This window comes from Hypanus sabinus, chromosome 2 (genome assembly GCF_030144855.1).
Source record: "Hypanus sabinus isolate sHypSab1 chromosome 2, sHypSab1.hap1, whole genome shotgun sequence".
NCBI lineage: Eukaryota > Metazoa > Chordata > Chondrichthyes > Myliobatiformes > Dasyatidae > Hypanus > Hypanus sabinus.
In genome coordinates, this window is record NC_082707.1 from 66066953 (window position 1) to 66091062 (window position 24110).

The following is a 24110-nucleotide window of genomic DNA, read 5'->3' on the forward strand; positions in this document are numbered from 1 at the left end:
TAACTACTGAATTAATCACACTTATTTTGGATGATTACTGCAATCAATAATCTGTAACTTCCCTTTTGGAGTTGAGCTTTTGAACTGCCTGTGCAACCTGGCGTTTCTGTGGCAAGTCTCAGGTGCAGGATGGATGCGCAGTGAAGTGAATTGGCCAAATCAGGGTGGCGAAGCTTGGGCCCGAGAGCAAGGAATGAGCCAATGTTTGGTAATTGCTGGAGAGGACTTGGAGCCAATAAGAAATGGCAGATCTAAGGCAGAGTTGAGATGGTGTAGCCCAAGACCAAGAAGAAGGAATGAGCCTATATTTGACCAATTTAACCACCGGGCCAGATTGGAAAGGTCAGCTTGTTTGGGCTGGAGTGTTCAGCTCACTTCTCTGCGAGATTTACTTGTCTTTGTGCTGTACCATTTGAGGTGATGACTGGCTTTGTGACTGTGAACTCACTTTATTTCCATGATTTGCTTTTGCACACTGGATGTTCGGTCTTTTTTAGTGGGTTGTATTGGGTTTCTATTTGGCTGCCTGTAAGGAGACAAATCTCAAGGTTGTATATAGTATACATATTTTGATAATGTATTTTGAACTTGGACTAGTGAGGGGAAAGAAGTGTGTTAACATACATGTTGAAATGGGTGCCCTGTTTTCAGATAGTAAAGGCAATATATAGTTGAAAAGTAGAAAAAACTAATCTTGACTGTGAATGGAAATGCATGAGCACTCGTGAAATTAAACTCGCTATTTCAAAGTCCATATTTGCTTGCCCCTGCAACCCAGCTACTAGATATTGTTAATGAACTAGAAATTGATAGCACAGAAGAAAGTCATTAAGCCCATATTAGCCCATCATATTCCATCTTCATTATATTTATAGGCAGTGAATTTCAAATTTCAAATACCTTTGTGTGAAACTTTTTCTATTTCTCTCATAAAGGCACCTCAACTTTGTGGGGGTGGGGGGTGGAGAAAACATTAATTAAATCTCCTGTGTACCTGTTTACTTTGGGGCTGGTGTTCTCTTTGCAACTATATATTTTTGTAAATTAAAATTCCCTAACATCTTGTAAATCTTGACTGAACTTTCTCTGGGTTCTGAACACAATTTAACTAGAGTTTAACACCCTAATCTACTTGTAGCCTGAATAAAGTTTCAGAATCAGGTGTAGTATCACTAGCATATGAAATTTGTTTTGCAGCAGCAGTATATTGCAATACAATAATAATAAATAAATTATAATTTATAATAAGTATTAAATGAATTGTGCAGAAAGAGGGAAAAAGTGAGGTGTTGTCATGGATTCTTAGTCCATTCAGGTTTGTGACTTCCCCTCCCGAAGTCCACAATCTGTTCCTTGGTCTTAGTGAGGTTGAATGCAAGGTTCCAGTTGTGACACCACTCAACCGCTGATCTATCTCACTCCTGTATGCATCCTCAACACCAATGAAATAGTTGTTGGCAGATTTATAGATGACATTTGAGCTGTGCCTGGCCACACAGTTGTGGGTGTAGAGTGGAGCAGAGTTAGTAGGCTAATCATGCATCCTCGATGTGCTAGTGTTGAAAGCAAAGAGGAAATGTTCCCTGTAAGGAAGTCAATAGTTGGTGCGTGCCCTAGTAGGCAAGGCATCAGACTAGTAACCTGAAGGTCACTGGTTCCAGCCTCAGCTGAGGCAGCGTGAGCAAGGCACTTAACAACACATTGCTCTGCGACGTCACTGGTGCCAAGCTGCATGGGTCCTAGTGCCCTTCCCTTGGATAACATTGGTGGCCTTTGGCAACAGCTTTGGCAACTGCCAGTCTCCCATACAACCCTGCCCAGGCCTGCGCCCTGGAAACTCCAGGCGTAGATCCATGGTCTCTCGAGACCGACGGATGCCACCACCACATGTGTGAAGGAAGTCAAGAATCCATTTGCAGAGGGAGGTGCAGATGTTCAGGATTTGGAGCTTGTTGATCATATATAAGGACATGACTGTGTTGAATTCTGAGCAGTAATCAATAACAACAGACTGACATGGGTATTACTATTGTACAGCTGGGCCAAGGCCCAGTAGAGAGACTGTGATTGCATCTGCTGTAGACCTACTGTGGCATAATCAAATTGCAGTGGGTTCAGGTCCTTGCTTAGGCAGTAGTTGATTCTAGCCATGACCAACCTCTCAAAGCATTTCTTCACAGAAGATACATGGGTAATGGTCTCAAGACAGCTGACTCTGCTCTTCTTGGGCCCTGGTAGAATTTTTGCCTCCTTGAAGCAGGTGGGAACTTCCGACTAACTCAGTGAGAGATTGAAGATAACCTTGAAAATTCCCGCCAGTTGATTGGCACAGCTTTTCCTAATCCTACTAAGTACACCAAGGCCTGACGCCTTGCAACAGTTCACCCTCTTGGAAAAATATTCTGATATTGGCCTTCGAGACAGATGGCAGTCACCGGGTGCTGCAGGGATTCGCGTAGATGTAGTTCTATTCTTACTTTCAAAACGCATCAAAGACGTTGAACTCATCTGGGAGTGAAGCATCAGCCATTCATAATGTTAGGTTTCGCTTTGTAGGACGTAATGACCTGTAAACTCTCATCCGATTCCATCAAACCTCAATCGGAATTGTTTTTTCCCACTTAAAATAACCTTCGGCATGTCGTACCTGGATTTGTATAGTTAAGGCTCACCGGTCTTGAATGCTAATATGTCATGCCCTCAGTAGACTACGAAATTCCTGGTTCATCCACGGCTTTTGATTTGGGTATGTCTAGTACGTTCTCGTATGCGAGCACATATCCACAAGGGTCTTGATGAAGTTGGTGACAACTGTGGCATATTCAGATTCGAAGATGAGCCCTCGAATATTGTCCTGGATACAGAACCATTCTAACTATTCCATCCTTTGCCTTGGCTAATGAAGGGCATTGTCCATTTTAAACTACCAGGTCCAACTGTCAAAATCTTGACTAAAATCCTTGTGAACAACATTAAATATTCTATTCTCAACGGCTACAAGTGACCACTGGGTCCTTTTATTATTTCAGGTTGCCCGTCCTTATTTTGGAAGATTTCTTGCTTCCACACGTTTACCGTGAGCCCGACATTCTTCTCGGATTCTTCCTTTCCCGTCCAGCATTACTTGAGAGTAATATAAAAGGCTTATTTTCCCTGATCCTTGATGAACAACGGCATAACATATGTGTTTAATTATAAGTGGGGAAGCCTGTCTGTCAGGGAAGGTGACGTCAGGGGGCGGGGGGTGTTACTATTATCAACCTGCGGGGAAACAATTAAAGCGAAGCTTGGAGTTGGTGCAGTGCAATGAACGGTGGCGGGTACAGTCGCTAATGTTGCGCAAAGGCATGATGATGAGGAGGCGAATCGGCGCCGCGGAGGATTGCGCCGATTCGGGAGCTGAGACCGGAGGGTGAGTGGGTAAAATTTTCGGCTCCTCTAGTTGGGCCCTTTATGGTTGGAAGGTAACAGGGGCAAAGAGGCGGCTTGTTGCACTGTTTCCAGGCGGGGCACGACAGAGGGGGAGGGGCGCGACAATAATAAGGCTGCTGTCAATGTGGGAATAGTATAGCTGTAGAGGTTGCTCACTGTAATAGTCTTTGAACTCGCCTGCTTAAAACGCAAATATTTAAAACAAAGATGGTAAGTTCCCTTCACAATTCATCCCGTCCCTTACACTGTCAACAAACTTTAAATTGCCTTCTGGGAGGTTGGGGCCACAGTGAAGTGAACCAGAGATTGGTAAGATTAGAAAGAACGGCCCCTTTGAAAATGCTAAGTAAATACATGGTGTGTGCGCGCACAGAGGAAGGACCATTTTCTGGGAGAGGCTGATTTGCAGGAAGTTGCTTTCTTCAGGAAACTTCGCACAATGAGCTTCTCACAATGACAATGTTTTGTAAGACGATTGACTTAAAGAATTATAATTTTCCACAAAATATGTAACAGAAATCTTGGAGCTTTTGTCTCTGACGTAATTTCGCCCCCCGGCAAAGGATAAAGCATTTCGGTATACGCTGGATACCGCAGTTTGACTTCACTCATTGTTCCCAACATGAGATGCCACAGTCTGAGCCAAATTGCAACTTGCATGGCGCGTCTCTCCCGAGGAGTATTACAAGAGATCAAATTTCAAACTTAACAGCATTATCAACAAAAAGTCTTACATAATCGAGGAATATACACTAGTGGTTTTATTTGCTGAGCGGCTATGGGAAAAAAACTGCTTTGGCATTGTACGCAGAGATGTTGGAAAGTTGCGGTCAGATGCGGTGAAAGCAGAACACGCACGCTGTTTGGAAATAATACTTTATCACGCGGTGTAAATAAAATTCTAAATCAAAATTCAGAACACAAAGTTAACAGTAGTTGTCCTGGTAACTCCTGAGAATTTGCATCGCTTTTCCCCTACGGAGCTGGCCTTTTGGTTATTTATGCATGTTATCTCTACACTAGGAAAACAGAATGTTCAAATTAAACATCAAATAAGGACATTCTTTAGCGAATGAAATGAGTTGCATGTTACCCCTTTTTTTTGGAGTCCGATATGCATAAATTATTGAATTTAACCAGACATAAAGACGTACATTTTTAATCTCCGATGAAACTTTTAATGTTTTTCTGCCATAGAAAGTTGAATATTTAAATTTGCTCTATAACGTAGATGATTACTTGAAAAACATTACGAGAAAGTAATTTCATATTTACTAATCAGAATTTTGTTTAATTAACTTGAAGGCTTTTTACTATATTCAAGGTGCAAATTTAATTGATTCACAACGGGGAAGAAGTAAAATATTTCAACTCTGACCTTGTTGGAGACGTTTGAATGTTCTTGCTTGGTGCATTATTTTCACGTTTGTCTCTTTCCTCAGTTCATTTTGCTGAAAGGGCAGCAGTTTTTTTTATTAGAATGTAAACTTTAAGTTGATTTTTTTTTATATAAACAAGAGAAAATCTGCAGATGCTGGAAATCTCACGCAAAATAATGGAGGAACTCAGCTGGCCAGAGTACAGCTATGGAAAACTAAAGTACAGTGGATGTTTCAGGCAGAGATCCTTTGGCAGGTGCTTTTTTCACCCATTGGAAATGCCAGAAATCTATCAAGTTATCTGTCTACTTCTGAGAAATAAATAGAGTTGTAAACTTACTTATTGACCCCACCAGCCACACAAAATCAAAACTGGATTGTAATCAAGCTCAAAGTGTAGAAAAGGAGCCACTAATCCATTTATTGGTTTCCCTATTAGTTGGTAAAGTCTATTATTTGTGCCAAAAACTGAAGGTATTATTAGAAGATAATTTTCTCTCAATGGCAAAGTAAATAAAGGTTGTTGTTGAATAAAATGGATACATAGGTTGAGCAATCTTTATGATGAGGATTTCTGATTTTTTTGTGTAGTGGTTGCTACTGTTGAGCTTTGGTTTCAGAGGAACCTTGCCATGTCATTAAGCTGGCTGAGCAGTTCTCACAAAGCATAACTTTAATTAACTTTTTTTTTATAGATCAGGTAGTGTGTTTTTTTAAAAAAATCATATAAACATATTAATATTGAAGCTGAAAGGCAAAAGAAAGCTACCCTTCTATTTGAAATATTAATTTATTATTCAGATTAGTATGGGTGTGGTTGACTAGATGTAGTTTTCTAAGTAGGACTAATGGCTTCATTTAAACTTTAGCACCTACAGATTGCAGCATAGTGATTCACTGAATAGTGATAACAAATACTGATAATCAGCATGGTAATTGCAAACTTCGAGGGAAAGTGCTTTTAAAATTGTTAATTGTAATGGTGTATATAAATCCATTACATGCTTGATTTAATAGTGAAATTTTAGTTTGCTAATTCTCTGGCCACTCTTTCAGAAAATGAAGAATGTTTGTAAAGACAGCAGTCTAGATTAGCAATGCAAGTTCCGTTGATGCAGGAAAGTATCCAGCTCTGGCATTTTCCTTCTATGTCAACCATTTTAATTTTATCTCTTCTTTTGATAGTGGTCATGGCTAATTAGGATTTTAAACTAAAGCATGCTTACTGATTACTATTGAAACATGCAGATCACTGCCCGAAAAAAGTGTAATTTTCATGTCATTTGTAAATGAAGTTTATTTTGAAATCTTGTTGCAATTGGTTAAGAGATTGACAGAATTATGGCAAATAAAGCCTTGTGCTATGTATCTGAAATGTTTCTAAAATCACTAAATAAACAGAGTTGATCCCTTTAAATGGTGCCAAGATGTTTGAAACAGTCATACTGAATTTGTTTACATTTCCTTCTTATTGGTGTATATTTTGTTGTTTTTTTGTATTGTGCATTATGTTGTCCTTAACTTTGCATTCATATCATTTCTTTGCAGATCTGATTCCAGCAGAATGTCTTCAAGTAGTAAGTACTAATTACATTAGTGACCATTGTATCACCATGTAGATCCCTGGGAAATGTTTAAAAGACAAAACTGTTGTTGATCAAAGAAAGGGAAGGAAGTGCTTTGTATTGTAAGGTGTAAACCTATATGGATGCACTAAGGCATGTGGATTCGGGTGGGGGTGATGGTGGTGAGATGCATATTTACAGAGACCTCAATCTTCATAGTAACTTTTTTCTACCTATGTTGTATTATCGATGATGCCATTTCTAAATTGAAGATAGATGCCTTGATAGTTGTTCTAGTTGTAGAAAGAAGATTTTATTTATTTACATGCTATTTTAGGGAAGCAATTTTCTATTGCTTGGAATATTGAACTTATCTCCTTAAAATCATCGTGCTTAAATAGCCTGACAGAAGAAACAGCATTCTCATCTGTGGATGTTGCTATTCACTTCCATCAGCAATACACACTCATCAGTTAAGTCAATAGCTGCTGCGTTTGGTAATGGAATCTTGCTTATCATTTTTAATCACCCCATAATTTGGCTGATCAGTGAGAGATGTGGTGAGATCATGTAATATGTACAACAATATTATTGATGAATTCAATTAATTAAATACCAGCATCAGGATTATCCATCTGCAATTTTCGGTATACCAAATGAAGATGGCAATCAGCTTTCCCCTTCAATCAGACGAATGATTGCTTTTGTAACATTAATTGCCAGAAGGTCTATATTACAAAACTGGAAAGAAGTAAATCCTCCTACTACATTTCAGTGGTTCTCCCAAACTATTTCTTATCTGAGTTTGGAAAAAATCAGAAGCACTATCTTTGATTCTTCAATTAAATTTGAAGAAACCTGGGGACCATTTATTCGACACTTTCATATGAATTAATTTGGCTTATTTCAGATCCTTTTCTCTACTTATACTTGTTCAGGTATGGAGTTCTGGAGTTCTTTTCTTGACACCTTTATATATTTATAAAGTGCTATTATTGCCCATGTTAGTTTTAGTTTAGTATTTTTTTTCATTATATATTTTTTCTCATATATAATTTCAATTTTTTTTTCTTTTTTCGACGATTATTTTTGTTTTTCATATATATTTATATAGACTTGATTGATTTATGTACCTTTTGTTGATGGATGTTTTAATAGGATATTATTATCCTATTACTAATGTAATCTCAAGTTTATTGAATCTGTAATCTATTCATTATTTTGTGTTGTTTTTTTTATATATGAAATTTAATAAAAAGATTGAAAAAGAAAGAAGAAAGGATTATCCATTATGTTCTACTCCAATGTTCAAGCAAGGAGAGTGTGTTTTTTATGTTTTAATGTCAGGTTGCTTTCAGTAATATAGCAGATACACTTCGCAAGTCTGGTGGTGTAAAGCATTTTCATGAACTATATCCAACAATTTTTGTCTGTAATTCCAAATACACCATTCTCTTGCTGATGCTGAACATATAGTAGAAACTCTCAATCAGATTTATACTCTTCTAGGTTTAGATTGAGTTTCAGCATAAAGCCAAGAAACATTTGGAGTGTCTTTTGTGTCTGGCTTTTCCTCCCGTACTTTACTATTTCTACTCTATTGAGTTTTAGGCTGTTTACCTCAGCTGCCCAAATAAGCACCAGGGTCCCATTCTGATTTTGGTTGCAAGATCAATTAGAATTCTCTTAATCTTGTTCCAAATCTCCTGGAGACCACTGTAACAAGCACAACTTCAGTATGAAATATAGCGGAATGGTTGAATTTTTTCCCCCCACTGGAATTAGTTAATCCTGAGGTATTTTCACGAAACATTATAGAATCATGGTAGAGGCTTTATTCTTCATATACCTGAGATATATTAAGTGTTTTACAAAGTCAAAAGTGAAATGACAATAGAATGCACATAGGCAAGGACTTCGACTATGGCATATGTGAGAAAACTGAAGACTTTAAAAGTGCTGAGTATGCTTTTTAAACACCATTACAGTGGGAAACTAAGGTTCACAAGAAAGTTCTGTGCAGAATAATTTATGTAGTATTGAGTAGTCATTGAGAATGTACTGGATTCCAGGTATGAGTATCAGCTTTAAAGTATAATTATTAGACTATTGTACTGGTTGGTATTTTACTAATTCTTAACTAACAATTATTTTTAAAGTAAGCAAAGTATTTCATATATGCATATGGAACAGTGAATAAAACCACATTAGATTTATTTATCACATGAGTGGCATGAGCGTCCCAACATCTATTTAGCTTGTCAAAGAAAATAGGCAATATACATCAGAAGCTGCTGTATTACTTATAATATATTGAAGGTAGTGCATCATGCCCCTCTAGCTAATTTTCAGTTTACTGAGAGCTAAAAGGATCACTGGGAGCGAAGATGAAATATACGCAAGAATCATTCAGATAAATACTTGATATCTCTTGGAAAGATATAACAAAAGGTGAAAGTGGTTCCGTTTTTGGACTTGGAGCATTTGCAAGGAAATGAAGAGAAATAACACATGATATTAACAATAAACTAAGTTTATACTGCACTGAGGTTTCCTTGGGCTAAATGTCATTGAACCTTGCCCACTTGCAGATAAAGTTCATTCTTTTCTTCCAGTGCTTTAAGATTTTCTGGCACTTAAAATACTCTGGAAACTACATATTTCTTATAACACATGGGTGTGCTCTTAAGCTGAAATATTTAATGGATACTCACCTTTCCATAGGCAAAATGGCTATTCCCAGCTTGAAAATATTCAACTACATTTTGCATGCTTTTCTGTCTTAGAAAATGCTGAGTTGTTTGAACCATAGACGGAGAAATTCTTAATGCTATGATGTCTGTGAGTCATTTCATTTGTCAAAGCTGCCTTTAGCTCCCATCCTCCTCCAGTGTAAACTAAACCACTAAAACTATTTCGGAAAATTAAATAACCACATTAGTCTGTGGCTTTCAGCCTGGAACGATAACTTGGAATGATAATGGAATCAGTTAGGTTTTTACCATCATGAAGGAGAGTTGGAAATTTCTTAGAGAGTGCTCACTGATTAAAAGTAAAATAGTAATAATAGTAGTTGCATTAGGCATTTAATAAATGGAGACTGGCAGAAATTCCAGTAATGAAAATTCATTATGAACTGATGTAGAATTTATGCTGATACACTGCCCTTCACAGACCATGAGGGTATAAACACTTTCCCGTCTTTCTTGCAGTCCTGCCCACACTGACACTGCAAATAGGAAGATAGTTAATCTGAACAGTGCTGTGATTAAAGGGGAAAAAACTGCAACCTTAAAAGGTACAATTGAAGTGAAATCTATATATTTTCTTGCAAATGTGCACAGCACGATTTTCCCCTTTAGTGCTGAAAACCCAGCCTTTTGCATTATAACCACAAAATTGTTTTCCCAGTTAATAGGCAAAAGTTATAAATTGCTGCTGCCCTTAAGTGGAAATGTCAGCTTTGTAAAGGTTCAGTATTCATGCACCGATACCTGCTTTTTGCCAAAGGTGCTCTATGACAGTAGTTATATAACATAACATTGCTTTTGGAAATGCAAGTTGAATTTTGCATATAATGGTATCCTGGTGTAAACTCCAAACCCTCCGAGAAAGATTTTTTTGGAAAGAGTAGTCTGTAGATAATTTAAAGTCAACTCTTGCAGCATTTATTGGGGGAGGAAACAGACCTGTCTGTACATTAAGTCACCTACCCCACATGAGATTTAAAGATGAAAATTGTTGTGCAATTAGACTTGATCTTTGAATCCAATATAATCACAAGGGTAATGCCAGAGCACTGGAGAAAATGTAGATAACTATATTCAAAAGGATAAACTCACCAAATGGAGGTTAATCAGTCTCAACTCCCTGGTAGGGAAACCTATAGAATTGATCATCAGGGACAAAATTGGCATCAAATGTGTTGCTTCCTGTCCGTCTTTTGCCTACTATCATGCCCAGAAATTTATTCCAGTTCAGTAAGGTGTATTGGAAACCATTGTAGGAGTAATACCGGGGATATCTGCATATAAGATGCCAAACTGGTGAAGCAGGATGACATCTGGCTAAACACCAAATCAAAAATTTCCTGTCACACCTCATCTAGTCATATACGGCAAACATATAAAAGTGAAGATACTAGAATCAAAAACAAAAATGTTGTAAGTACTCAGCCAATTAAACAGCATCTCTGGAAACCTTCAACTCTCAGCTTCTTGAAGTTTTCCTTTCCCCCACCGTCCCCCTCTCACTTAGATTCACCTATCACCCAGCAATTCCAGCTCCTCCCCACCCTTTTATACTGACTCCTGCCTGCTTTCTTCCCAGTCTTGATGTAGGGTCTCAGTCTGAAATGTCAGCTGTTTTATTTCCCTCCATAGATGCTGCCTGACCTGCTGAGTTCCTCCAGCATTTTATATGTGTATCACTATATCTCATTACTAATGATGAGTTTTTGACCTGAGATGTTATCTGGTTTCCCCTTCCACAGATGTTGCTTGATGAATAGTGCTAGACAGTTAGTGATTCAAGTAGGTGCCCACTTTTGATACTCTCATGTGGGATTTCAGATGGGCATTTGAAGGTTCATTCCTGACACAAAGGAAAATAGTGCTGGTTGTCAGAGGACAGTCATCTCATGCCAAAACATTACTCACCCTTAGCTGCTTCATCAAAGACCTTTCCCTTTTAAGGTCAGAGTAGGGTGTTTGCTGACAATAGCATGATGTTTAATTCCTTTCAAGTATATAAAGATGAGAATCATAGAATTTTGGGCACATACAGCACAGGAACAGGCTCCTGAGTCGGTAATGATTGAGCATGTATTGCACTAATCCCATTTCATTCTTCCTGTGCTCCTTTAAATTTCCCCAGATTGTACTGCTCGCTACGCACTGCCACTTGAGTTAGTCAGTTAATCTCCCAATCCATTCATCTTTTGGATGTGGGAGGAAATTAGCGCACCACATAGTCTCAAAATTATAATGCAGACTCCACACTGAAAGCACTGTAGTTGAAGAATGAAATTGGGTAACTAGATCTTGTGAAGGTGCAGTGTCACTGACTCAACTGCAATTGAGGTGAAATGTGATTGGACAGATAAGTAAGCTCGAGTTGGAGGATTAGAGAGGCTTCATCTACCATTTGTAATGTTTTGTTTTTTGGCTGCCTCTATGACTCAGACTACATAATAAAAGGTTCAAAGGTCCAATTTAATGTCAGAGAAATGTATACAATATACATCCTGAAATGCTTTTTCTTCACAAACATCCACAAAAACAGAGAAGTGCCCCAAAGAATGGACAACAGTTAAACATGAGAGCGCCGAAGTCCCTCCCCAGTTCCCTCTTCCCGTGTGTAAGTGGCAGCAAGCAACAACCCCCCTCCCCCCACCAGCAAAAATATAGTACCGTCATGATCCCAAGCATGTGCTAAGTGATAGCAAAGACACAGACCACAGTTACTCCAAAGGCTTCGCATTCATCCAACATTCAACAAACCACAGGTTCTCTTTCTCCCTACTAAAGGAGAGGGAGGTGTCCCCCATTTTCACAGTGAGCAGGAGACATAACAACCACCCGCTGGTTTACAATGTTAAAAGTTCGTTTCGTTGCTCTTTTCGAGCTCTGTGTCTGAAGATGGCAAAGGCCTCGGGTCTTTGGGCCCACAGCGTAAGATTTTCCAGCCTCTGCAACGACAGATGAATCTCCTGCCATGACACCAACCCTCGATCCGCCCGTCTCCAGAGCCCCAAGAACTTAGACTTCCAAACACGAGTGAGACTCTCAAGCAAAACCCTTGGCATGTTGAATAACAGCCAATCGTGGAACCCTGAGAATGGGTCCCATTCCCGGATAGAACCAAAGCCTGTGTTTAACTCCATATCAGGGTCTTCAAAAGAACCCTGAAAGGGAAAAATAAAGATATTAAAGGTGGAAATAGAGCTGTTTCTGAAGATGCAAGCAAAGGAGTTGCTGTTGGGTGCCATTAACACTCCAAGCTCTGCCTTCTCCGTCCTTTTTATGGAAGCAGCACCTTTTTTCATACCTTGCTCTAAAAGCAAGCCCCTCATTCCCGCTGCAGGTATGAAGGATTTTGTAGTTCTATGGTATAGAAACAGGCCCTTCAGCTTGACTGGTCCATGCCAAACAAGATGCTCCAAGCAAGCTTGTCCCATTTGCCAGTATTTGGCCCATAACTTCTAAACATTTCCTGTCCATAAAATGGGTCCGGAGGAAGTGGTTGAGAAAAAGTAAATTTTTAAAAGACAATGTGGCAGGTATTTTTTTCCGTACCTGCCTCAACCACATCGGCTGGGAGTTCATTCCATATACATATGTAATTACCCATGTTGCCCCTCAGTACCTATTAATTTTTTTCCCTTCTCCCCATATATCTATGTGCTCTGGTTCTAGATTCCCCAACCCTGGGAAAAAAGACCAAGTGCATTCCTGCTATCTATGCCCCCAGTGGTTTTATACATTTCCATCAGGTCACCTCTGTCTCCAATGTTGCAACAAATAAATATCTAGCCTGTCCAACTCTATTTATAACTTAGTCCCTCAAATTCTGCCAAAGTCCGTGTAATTTTTTTGCATTCTTTACAGTTAAATAACATCATTGCTGAGGCAGGATAACCAAATCAGAACACATTTCTCCAAGTGTGGTCTCACCACTGTCCTGTGCAAGTGCACCATGACCTTCCAACTTTTACACTCAGTGCCCTGACTTTGGAAGGCTAATCACCCTGTTTGCTTGCTCATACCTTCACATTCAGGGAACCATGTACAGTACATGTATTCAAAGCCCCTTCTGTTCTGCACCACTCCCCAGGGCTCTGTCATTCACTGTGAAAGTCTTATTCACCTCTGATTATATTTTTCTTTCGCACTGCCTTGTTTTGTGCAGTTGTGTTTTACTATCTTATATAATTTATATCCTGTGTTCTGAGCCAATGCCTGTTATTCTCCCCCACCCCCACCTCTCAGTTGATTACTTGATGCCAGGACTAGTCTGATGCAGTGTGTGAATTTGTCACAGTAAGATTGGTGCAAAGCCAGAGTCATTATAATGAATTGCACGCAAACTGTACCTTTACATTCCTAGGAAAGCTGGTTTGCAATGTAATGGATTTACTTTGTGTCTGTTGACTTGAGGTGGCCTGTAATTATGAGCAGAACCTGACTACTTAACCAAGCCTGACAGACCCGACCATATGTGTTAAGTTTGGATGGGGTACCAGGGAAAAATTAAAGGGCTTACGTTGGGGTGTCAGATCGGATAAGGTTTACATTTTATACTTACTTCCAGAATCTTTACTGAGTTTTTTTTGAGTTCTCGCATTCTTTTGAGTCAAGCACCAAATGTTATTTGTTAACAACTTTTCAAGGTTAGTCATATTTAGAATATCATTTGACTAAGTAGACGGAATATCTGAAAATTGGCTATAGTTATATTTAAAGGAGAAACTCAAAGGGGAGAAAAAGGAGTTTGACTTAATTATTCAAAGGAAATAGTTGATCAAACAGTACATACAAAATGCTAGAGCAACTCAGCAGGTTAAGCAGCATCAGTGGAGAGGAGTAAACAGCGGACATTTCAAGCCGAGACCTATCATCAAGGCTGGAAAGGAAGGGGGAAGACACCAAGATAAATTGTGGGGGGGGGGGGGTACCATCTAGGTGATAGATGAAACCATGTTGGGGGTGGGTGGGGGAGAAGGGATGGAGGGATGAAGCTGGTAGGTGTTTTATAGATGTGGTAAAGGGCTGAAGAAGTAATCTGATAGGGGACAGTGGACCTTGGAAGAAAGGGAGGGAGGTGATGGACAGGTGAGGAGAGAAGTGGTAAAGGGAGAGCCAGAGAAGGGAATGGAAACATAGAGGGGATAGGAAGAAATTACTGAAGTTAGAGAAATTAATGTTCATGCTATCAAGACGGAGATGTAATATGCAGTTGATCAATCATTTGAAGGTGAATTCTAAGAAGAAAGTTGGATTGACTTTATAAAGGGGGTATTTTGGTGTGGCAACTTCTAAACATTTGCAATGGGTTGTTTTCCTTCTCCCTTTAAAATAAGGTTTAAATTTGAATTATTTTGGAAATTTACTTTGAGCTAGCAATCAGTCAGGATTTCTTGATTGCTACTGCTGTAATGTAGTAAGTATTTTCAAAGACCTTATCAGGCAGCAGCAGAGAAGGCATTACCCCAGCTTCATACTCGGTTACATATCAAAGGCTTGCAGTGCAAAAACTTTGTGAAAGTATTTGTTTCTTCAGGAAACATGCTATCTAAAAATGTTCAAGATCAATCATTGTTTTCACTGAGGCAGTGAGATGGAAGTAATTTTACACGTGACCATTTTTTATTAAAGGGATTTCACTGATGGAACAAAACATTTGTTTTTTAAGCCTCCAGTACTCGTTTGAAATATAGGTTCTATTAACAGTGCTTAAAATTGAGGTAAGAAGAGTTTTTTTTTAAACTGCCATAAAACAAATGTCTCAATTAGAAAACTTTATAGCTCAAAATTAAATATGGCAGATAACTAATTCTGATTACTAATTACAATTGCATATTTTCCAATTATAAAGAGAAGCAATAGTTTTGTGCTGATTTGAGAGCAAACATTTTAGGAGGCATTCCTACCTTGTCAAGAGTTATAATTTATATTGATGATGGTACTATATTAGACACATGTACTATCTACCCTACAAGATAAATAATAAATCATGGACTAACTTACAATAAAAGCAACCCATTTAGAGCTCTAACTATTGTTATCTTATAAGCTACATAATTTAACATATTCTTAACGAAGTTGAGTCATTACAATAATGCTGGAAAAGGTTCAATTCTCTGCCACCTTCCTCCAGGAGGGCCATGTGTGACTATAGTTTCGTACAAACATTTTGTTCTGGGCCTGACTTAATTAAGATAGATTTTGATTGTTTAGTTGTTCATTTGTCTTATGCCCTGATAAAGTCAATCTTCTGGAATCTGTTGTGTGTAGTATAATGCTATGGCCAGAAGATTTACTCAACTATTTAATTACTTTTAGCAGACTAAATTAAAGCTGGCTGTCTCCATTAGCAAATTTAAACTTTTACTTATGAGGTGTAATTGGCTCCAGATTAACCCTGAACTGAATAATTTCCTTGGTTACCTATTCATAAGGCAGGAATGTTAAAAGGGGAAATGTATTACTGGGCACAGTCAAATAATAGTCTCACGCTGAAAGTTAATAAAGTCTAATAACCCTGTTTCTTCTTTCCTTTAAGTTTATTTTCAAAATGTTCATTGAAGAGATTTTAATGAAAAAAGTTACATGATAAAAGTGAATGTGTAGCCCTGAGCATTACTGGGAAAATAATGGGTCAAAAAATCAAGGATTGATTTTCTTTTCAGAATTCTCTGTAAACCATTTTGGACATAGAACTTAGAACATAGAACAATACAGCACAGTACAGGCCCTTCAGCCCACAGTGTTGTGCCCACCCTTAAACCCTGCCTCTCATATAATCCCCACCTTAGATTCCTCCATATACCTGTCTAGTAGTCTCTTAAATTTCACTAGTGTATCTGCCTCCACCACTGACTCAGGTAGTGTATTCCACACACCAACCACTCTGAGTAAAAAACCTTCCTCTAATATCCCCCTTGAACTTTCCACCCCTTACTTTAAAGCCATGTCCTCTTGTATTGAGCAGTGGTACCCTGGGGAAGAGGCGCTGGCTGTCCACTTTATCTATTCCTCTTAATATCTTGTATACCTCTATCATGTCTCCTCTCCAAAGAGTAAAGCCCTAGCTCCCTTAATCTCTGATTGTAATGCATACTCTCTGAAACAGGCAGGATCCTGGTAAAGCTCCTCTGTACTCTTTCCAATGCTTCCACATTCTTCCTATAGTGAGGCAACCAGAACTGGACACAGTACTCCCAAGTGTGGCCTAACCAGGGTTTTATAGAGCTGCATCATTACCCCGCGACTCTTAAACTCTATCCCTCGACTTATGAAAGCTAACACTCCAAATGCTTTCTTAACTACCCTATCTACCTGTGAGGCAACTTTCAGGGATCTGTGGACATGTACCCCCAGATCCCTCTGTTCCTCCACACCACCAAGTATCCTGCCATTTACTTTGTACTCTGCCTTGGAGTTTGTCCTTCCAAAGTGTACCACCTCATACTTCTCCAAGTTGAACTCCATCTGCCACTTCTCAGCCCACTTCTGCATCTTATCAATATCTCTGTGCAATCTTCGACAATCCTCAACACTATCCACAACACCACCAACCTTTGTGTCGTCTGCAAACTTGCCAACCCACCCTTCTACCTCCACATCCAGGTCGTTAATAAAAATCACGAGAAGCAGAGGTCCCAGAACCGATCTTTGTGGAAAACCACTAGTCACAACCCTCCAATCCGAATGTACTCAAGGGGACAACATTCGGTACCGTTCCTGTGGACAACGAGGACATCAAAGATCCTAGCTAGAGGATCAGCAGTCTCTTCCCTTGCCTCGTGGAGCAGCCTGGGGAATATTCTGTCAGGCCCCAGGGACTTATCCGTCCTAATGTATTTTAACAACTCCAACACCTCTTCTCCCTTAATATCAACATGCTCCAGAACATCAACCTCACTCATATTGTCCTCATCGTCATCAAGTTCCCTCTCATTGATGAATACTGAAGAGAAGTATTCATTGAGGACCTTGCTCACTTCCACAGTCTTCAGGCACATCTTCCCACCTCTATCTCTAATCGATCCTATGTTCACTCCTGTCAACCTTTCGTTCTTCACATAATTGAAGAATGCCTTGGGGTTTTCCTTTACCCTACTCATCAGGGCCCTCTCATGCCCCCTTCTTGCTCTTCTCAGCCCTTCTTAAGTTCCTTTCTTGCTACCCTATTTTCCTCAATAGACTCATCTGATCCTTGTTTCCTAAGCCTTACATATGCTACCTTCTTCCATCTGACTAGATTCCCCACCTCACTTGTCACCCATGGTTCCTTCACTACCATTCTTCATCTTCCTCACTGGGACAAATTTATCCCTAACATAATGCAAGAGATCCCTAAACATCGATCACATGTCCATAGTACATTTCCCTGCAAAAACATCATCCCAATTCACACCCGCAAGTTGTAGCCTTATAGCCTCATAATTTGCCCTTCCCCATTTAAAAATTTTCCTGGCCTTTCTGATTCTGTCCTTTTCCATGATAATGTTAAAGGCCAGGGAGCGGTGATCACTGTCCCCCAGATGCTCACCCACTGAGAGATTTGTGACCTGACCCGGTTCGTTACCTAATACTAGATCTAGTATGGCATTCCCCCTAGTCAGCCTGTCAAGATACTGTGACAGGAATTCATCCTGGACACACTGAACAAACTCTGCCCTGTCTAAACCATTGAAACTAATCAGGTCCCAATCAATATTAATATATAAAGTCAATATAAAGTCACCCATGATAACAACCCTGTTATTTTTGCACCTTTTCAAAATCTGCCTCCCAGTCTGCTCCTCGGTATCTCTGCTGCTACCAGGGGGCCTAAAGAATACTCCCAGTAGAGTAACTGCTCCCTTCCTGTTCCTGACTTCTACCCATACTGACTCAAAAGAGGATCCTGCTACATTACCCACCCTTTATGTGTAATAGTATCCCTGACCAGTAATGCCACCCCTTCTCCCTTTTCCCCTCTCTCTATTCCTTTTAAAGCACTGAGATCCAGGAAATTTGAGAATCCATTCCTGCCCTGGTGCCAGCCAAGTCTCTGTAATGGCCACTACATCATACTTCCATGTATGTATCCAAACTCTCAGTTCATCACCTTTGTTCCTGATGCTTCTTGCATTGAAGTACACGCACTTTAGCCCTTCTACCTTACTACCTTTACAGCCTTCCGTTTCTCTTTCCTCAAAAGTCTCTTTATACATTAGATCTGGCTTTACTCCATGCACTATACTTGCAGCTTTCGCATGACCTTTATCCTCCTCCACCTCACTATCTGCTCTAACACTCTGGTTCCCCTCCCCCTGCAAATCTAGTCTAAACCCCTGGAGCAGCACTAGCAAACCATCCCACAAGGATGTTAGTCCACCTCCAGTTCAGGTGCAACCTGTCCCGTCGGAACAGGTCCCACCTTCCCTGTGTCAAGGCCCAACTGTCCAGAAACATGAAGCCCTCCCTCCTACACCAATTCCTTAACCATGCATTTAGCTACATTATCTTCCTATTTCTAGCCTCACCAGCACGTGGCATGGGTAGCAATCCTGAGATTGCAACCCTGGAAGTCCTGTCCCTCAACTTTGCACCTAACTCCCTAAATTCTCTTTGCAGGACCTCCTCCTCCTTCCTATCTACATCGTTGGTCCCTACATGGACCATGACATCTGGCTGCTCACCCTCTGTAACCAGAGAGCCTTTGAGACCCAAAGAATCTTTCTCATTTCCATCACAACACCCTCTCTCTTGAGAATACTGAGAGCTCGATCAGAAATATCGCGAACCCTGGCACCAGGGAGGCAACAGACCATCCGTGATTATTGATCTCTTCCGCAGAACCTCTTATCTGTCTGCCTAACTGTTGAATCCCCTATCACTACTGCTCTCCTCTTTTCCCTCCTTCCCTTCTGAGCTGAGGGTCCAGTCTTGGTGCCAGAGACGCGGCCACTGCAACTTGTCCCTGGTAGTTCATCCCCACCAACAGTATCCAAAACGGTATACTTATTATTGATGGGAATGGCCACAGGGGTGCTCTGCTCATTCTGTCTATTCCCCTTTCCTCTCCTGACAGTCACCCAGTTACCTGCCTCCTGACTTTTTGGGATGATTATCTCCCTGTAACTCCTGTTTATTTCTGCCTCTGCTTCCCAAATGATCCGAAGTTCATCCAGCTCCAGCTAGAGTTCCCTAACTTGGTTTGTCAGGAGCTGCAGCTGGATGCACCTTTTACAGGTGTAGTCATCAGGGACAATTGTGCTCGCCCTGACTTCCCACATAATATAAACGGAGCACTCGACTGCCCTAACTGCTGCCTCCATTACCTACTCCTCAGCTAATTAGAGTTATTAAAGGAACTTACCTGGCCTTACCTCACTGGGAGCAAGCTCATCCTCAGCCTTTGTTCGCTGAAGCCTCTTGAGCCAAAGCCTTCCTACTCTGTCTCCCACTACTACATTGCCCACTCTGTTAATCTCCTTGCTTTTTAAACTCTCCTGCTGTTTCACGGGCCGACTTTCACGCGCTTGCGCAGTCGTGCCAAAGAAATGTACATGTGTACAAAGAAACTGAAGTGTTGTAGAGTTGTTGGAAGAGTGAAATTGATATAAAAAATTAAAGCTGGGGCTAATTTGTTAGAAGTGTCTTCACTGTGAAAGTCATGCAAAGTATCAAATTATTGTGTTGTTTACTACATCTTAACATGATTCTAAAGAGTAACATTTATTTACGTACATGCACACATATGCACGCTTGCTGTCACTCATGGGTCCATTGTCCATACTTCAGTCCTTCCTCACTTTGAACCTGAGACCCAACAATCCAACTTTTCTCTGAACCCTTTTCACCCAGTTTTCTCCCATGCCCGCCCTTGTGCCTGCTCCCTGGTTGCCTCCTACTCTCGCAACAAACCCTTTCATTTAGCCCATATCCTTTCCCTGTCAGGGAACTCATGCAATTATTATTGGGGCTTTCAGACACTGTGCCTGGCCTTCAAGCATCTGTTTGTGCTGATGCATTTCTCCGCTCTTGGCTGGTAGTGTTCTATTTCATTGTCTTTACAGCACTTATTGCAATACTACTAAAACTTTATATAGAGTACTTCTCTTCATTACCACTTGGGCAGTGTAGTCAAGGCTTCAACCACCCTATGAGTGAGGAAAAATCGACAAATTTCCTCTAAATTTTCTGCCTTTTACCTTAAATCTGTGCACTCTGGTCCACTGTCTAGGGGAGAAAATTCTCCCATCTACCACTCACCATCTGCTATCTGGATTCCTTAAAATTTATGTTGTCAGTAAGGTTATTCTTCAGCCTTGGCTGCTCTAAAGAAGTCAATTCCAAACTATCCAGTCTGTGCTAATGTGAATCTCCTTTGCACTCACTCCAATGCCATGACATCCTTCCTATAGTATAGCGTTAATATTGCATTGTGTTTTAATTAGTGTATGTAGCTGTGCTATAATCTCACACTCTCATATTCTATGAATAAATTTAAGTTTCCAATATGCCTTTTGAACCACCTTATCTACTTGTGCCATTGCCTTTAAGGATCCTTGACATGTTTACCAGTATCCCTGTTCCTTAGGGCAGGAAAAGAAGTGATGGCCAGGTCATAAGGCAGGGAAAGAGACATACCTATCACCTCCCTCTGGTTCCCATGGTCCACTGTCCTTTCCTATCAGATTTCTTCTTCACTTTGTTTCACCTGGCTTCTTGTATCATTTCTTGTCATCTGCCCTCCCTACCCCCCCAAACTTTCTCCTCTCAGCTATCACCTGCCAACTTCCCACCTTCCCCTACTGGCTTCTGCACTCGTCCTTTCCAGCCCTCATGAAGGATCTCAGTCCTAAAAATTGATTGATCATCCCCCTCCATAGATGCTGCCTGACTGCTGAGTTCCTCCATCCTCTGTGTGTGTGTTTTCTGAAGAATTCTAGCATCATCTGCACTTCTTGTGTCTTCACACATTATACTCATATAAAGCCTCACCTATTTAGTATTCCATTAATTTGCCATAAGCTGTTTTTTTTTTAATTCAACCGTCGTGTCCTTTGACATCTGGAGATCCTTTAATGCAAATATTTCCCTGAACTTCCAGTGTCTAATTTTTGAGCACCTACCATAGGTCATTATAGAATTAGCTGTATATAGTTTCTTCCACTTCACTTTTGCAAAATTTAGTACATTGCACAGAAAGAGGCCTTTTGGCCCATCACATTTATGCCATACTTTTTCTACAACTACACCAATCCCATTTCAATAGGTACATTTCACGTCGGAAAAGTTTGCACTATACATCTTGAAATTCTTTTTCTTCACAAGCATCCACAAAAACAGAGGAGTACCCCAAAGAATGAATGAGAGTTAAACGTTAGAACCCCAGAACCCCAGCTTCCCCCCCACACGCAAGCAGTGGCAAGAAAATGAAGCCCCCCCACCAGCAAAAAGGCATCAATGCCCTCCACTGAGCACTGAAGCGTGCAGCAAAACATCAGTAAAGACACAGACTTGCAATACCCCAAAGACTACTCGTTCACCTGATAATTTGACATACCACAGGCTCTCTCCCTAACAAGAGAAAAAGAGGTGTCCCCATTTCACAGTGAGAGAGGAGTCATGACAAACAACTTGTTGATTTATGATGTTAAAAGTCTATTGCGTTGCTTTTTCTGAGCTCTCAGCCCAAAGAGTTGGCCCTTGGGCACAGGTGTCTGGACACAGCCCAAGGCAGCTAACCCCTCGCTCCCAATGCTTTGTGTTCTCCCACAATGCCTCAGTCAGGGACACCGGCCTTGAATCAGCCCATCTCCAGAGCCACGAAAATCCGGCTCTCTGAAGGTGTGCTAGTCTTCCAGGCTGTGTCCTTGGGGTATTGAAAAATGGCCAGTTGTGAGGCCCTGAGCACAGGTCCCAGTGTAACTCCGGGTCAGGGTCTTCAGAAGAACCTTGAAAAGGGGGAGAAAAAGAGACATCAAAGATAGAAATAGAACTGTTTCGAAGATGCGAGGAGTCACCATTTAGCGCCAGCTTGACTTCGCTCTGCCCTCCCAGTACACCTGTACTGCACGCAGTACACCTGTATCTTTCTGAGTCTTGCATATTTAACTGTCTAAATGCCTCTTAAATGAATATCATCTTCTCTTGCAATGTATCAGATATAAACTGCTTTTGTGAAGCGGTGTGCTACACGCAGCGCTGAGATTACGACACGTAGTCGCGAAAGACTGCAGTTGCGAAAGAGGTTTATTCAAACTTCGCGGCCTTGCTTTAAAGCCTTCCTGTTCCCGCCCTCCCCAGGTGGGAATACTGTAGGGGGCATGTATTTACAGTCCCGTCCCGCGCGTGGGCTTTTCCCCTTGCTGGTGAAGCAGGCTTGGTGCCCTCTTTGGTACCGGCCTCAATGCTGGCGTGTGCCACTTTGTGAGCCGGTTCAAGTGCGCTGGGAAGTGGGTCGCCACATAACCCCCTCTCTCCCCCCCCCACTCAGAACCGGCGATATACCCCCCAATGTCCACAGTCTGGGTCAGACTCTGTTTGGGAGGTCTGCCTCTGCGCCGCGGTGCCTGAACCTCGACCGGCTGCGCCAAGTCCACATGGGCCGGTTTGAGTCGGTCCACTGTGAAAACCTCCCCTTTCCTCCTAATGTCCAGCACGAATGTGAACCCATTGTTTCTGATCACCGTAAACGGCCCCTCGTAGGGCTGCTGTAGCGGTGTCTGATGTCTGCCCCGTTGTACAAAAACAAACTTACAGTTTTGCAGGTCTTTGGGTACGCAGGTCGGGTTCTGACCATGCTGTGAAGTCAGTATGGGGGCCAGGTTACCGAGCCTCTCGCGTAGTCTGCCCAAGACTGCTGTGGGTTCTTCCTCTTGCCCCCTTGGGGCTGGTATGAACTCTCCTGGGAGGACCAGGGGTGCGCCGTACACCAACTTGGCCGACAAGGTGTGCAGATCCTCTTTGGGCGCCCTGTGGATTCCGAGCAGGACCCAGGGAAGCTTGTCCACCCAGTTAGGCCCTGTGAGGCGGGCCATGAGAGCCAACTTCAGGTGACGGTGGAAACGCTCCACTAGTCCGTTCGACTGTGGGTGGTAGGCAGTTGTGTCGTGCAGCTGTGTCCCCAAAAGGCTGGCCCAGGAAGTCGATGGTGTCGAGCCCGAACTGGCACTTGGCCGGGTTGACTGTTAGGCCGTATTCACTCAGTCGGGTGTAGAGTTAACGGAGGTGGGACAGATGCTCCTGATGACTACTGCTAGCTATGAGGATGTCATCCAAATAGATGAAAGCAAAGTCCAGATCACGTCCCACCGCGTCCGTTAACCGCTGAAACTTCTGTGCAACGTTCTTTAGGCCGAACGACATGCGGAGGAACTCGAAAAGGCTGAACGGGGCGATGAGTGCCGTTCTGGGGACGTCGTCCGGATGCATCAGAATTTGATGGCATCCCCTGACGAGGTCTACCTTGGAGAAGATTCGTGCACTGTGCAGGTTTGCTGCAAAGTCCTGAATGTGCAGCACAGGGTACCGGTCCAGTGTTGTAGCCTCGTTCAGCCTGCGGTAGTTGCCGCATGGTCTCCATCCCCCTGTTGCTTTGGGCACCATGTGCAGGGGGGAGGCCCATTGGCTGTTGGACTGCCGTATGATCCCCAATTACTCCATCCTCTTGAAGTCCCTCACTAGTCAGAGCTTGTCGAGCATGGGCATGGAGGGGTGGTCCTTGTGTCAGGATGTGGTGCTGTACAGCGTGTCTGGGCATGGCTGCCGTGAACTGCGGTGCCAGAACCGATGGGCAATCCGCCAGGACTCTGGTGTAGTCATTGTCGGACAGCGTGATGGAGTCTCAGTGTGGGGCCGGCAACTGGGCTTCACCCAGGGAGAACGTTTGAAAGGTCTTGGCGTGGACCAGTCTCTTCCTGGGCAGGTCGACCAGTAGGCTGTGAGCTCGCAAAAAATCCGCACCCAGGAGCAGTTGGGCTACGGCAGCCAGTGTGAAGTCCCACATGAACCAG

At 41.7% G+C, this 24110-nt stretch overlaps 1 protein-coding gene across 1 annotated transcript in view; it reads left to right on the forward strand.

Annotated features, from left to right (window-relative positions):
- Positions 1-3270: 3270 nt before the first annotated feature.
- Positions 3271-24110, forward strand: part of LOC132379527 (protein FAM124B) — a 49752-nt gene continuing 28912 nt past the window's right edge. Inside the window, exons 1-2 of the mRNA XM_059947514.1 lie at positions 3271-3412; positions 6360-6388. Coding sequence (XP_059803497.1) covers positions 3333-3412; positions 6360-6388 — 109 coding nt within the window. The 5' untranslated portion in view covers positions 3271-3332. The remainder of the gene's footprint in view (positions 3413-6359; positions 6389-24110) is intronic.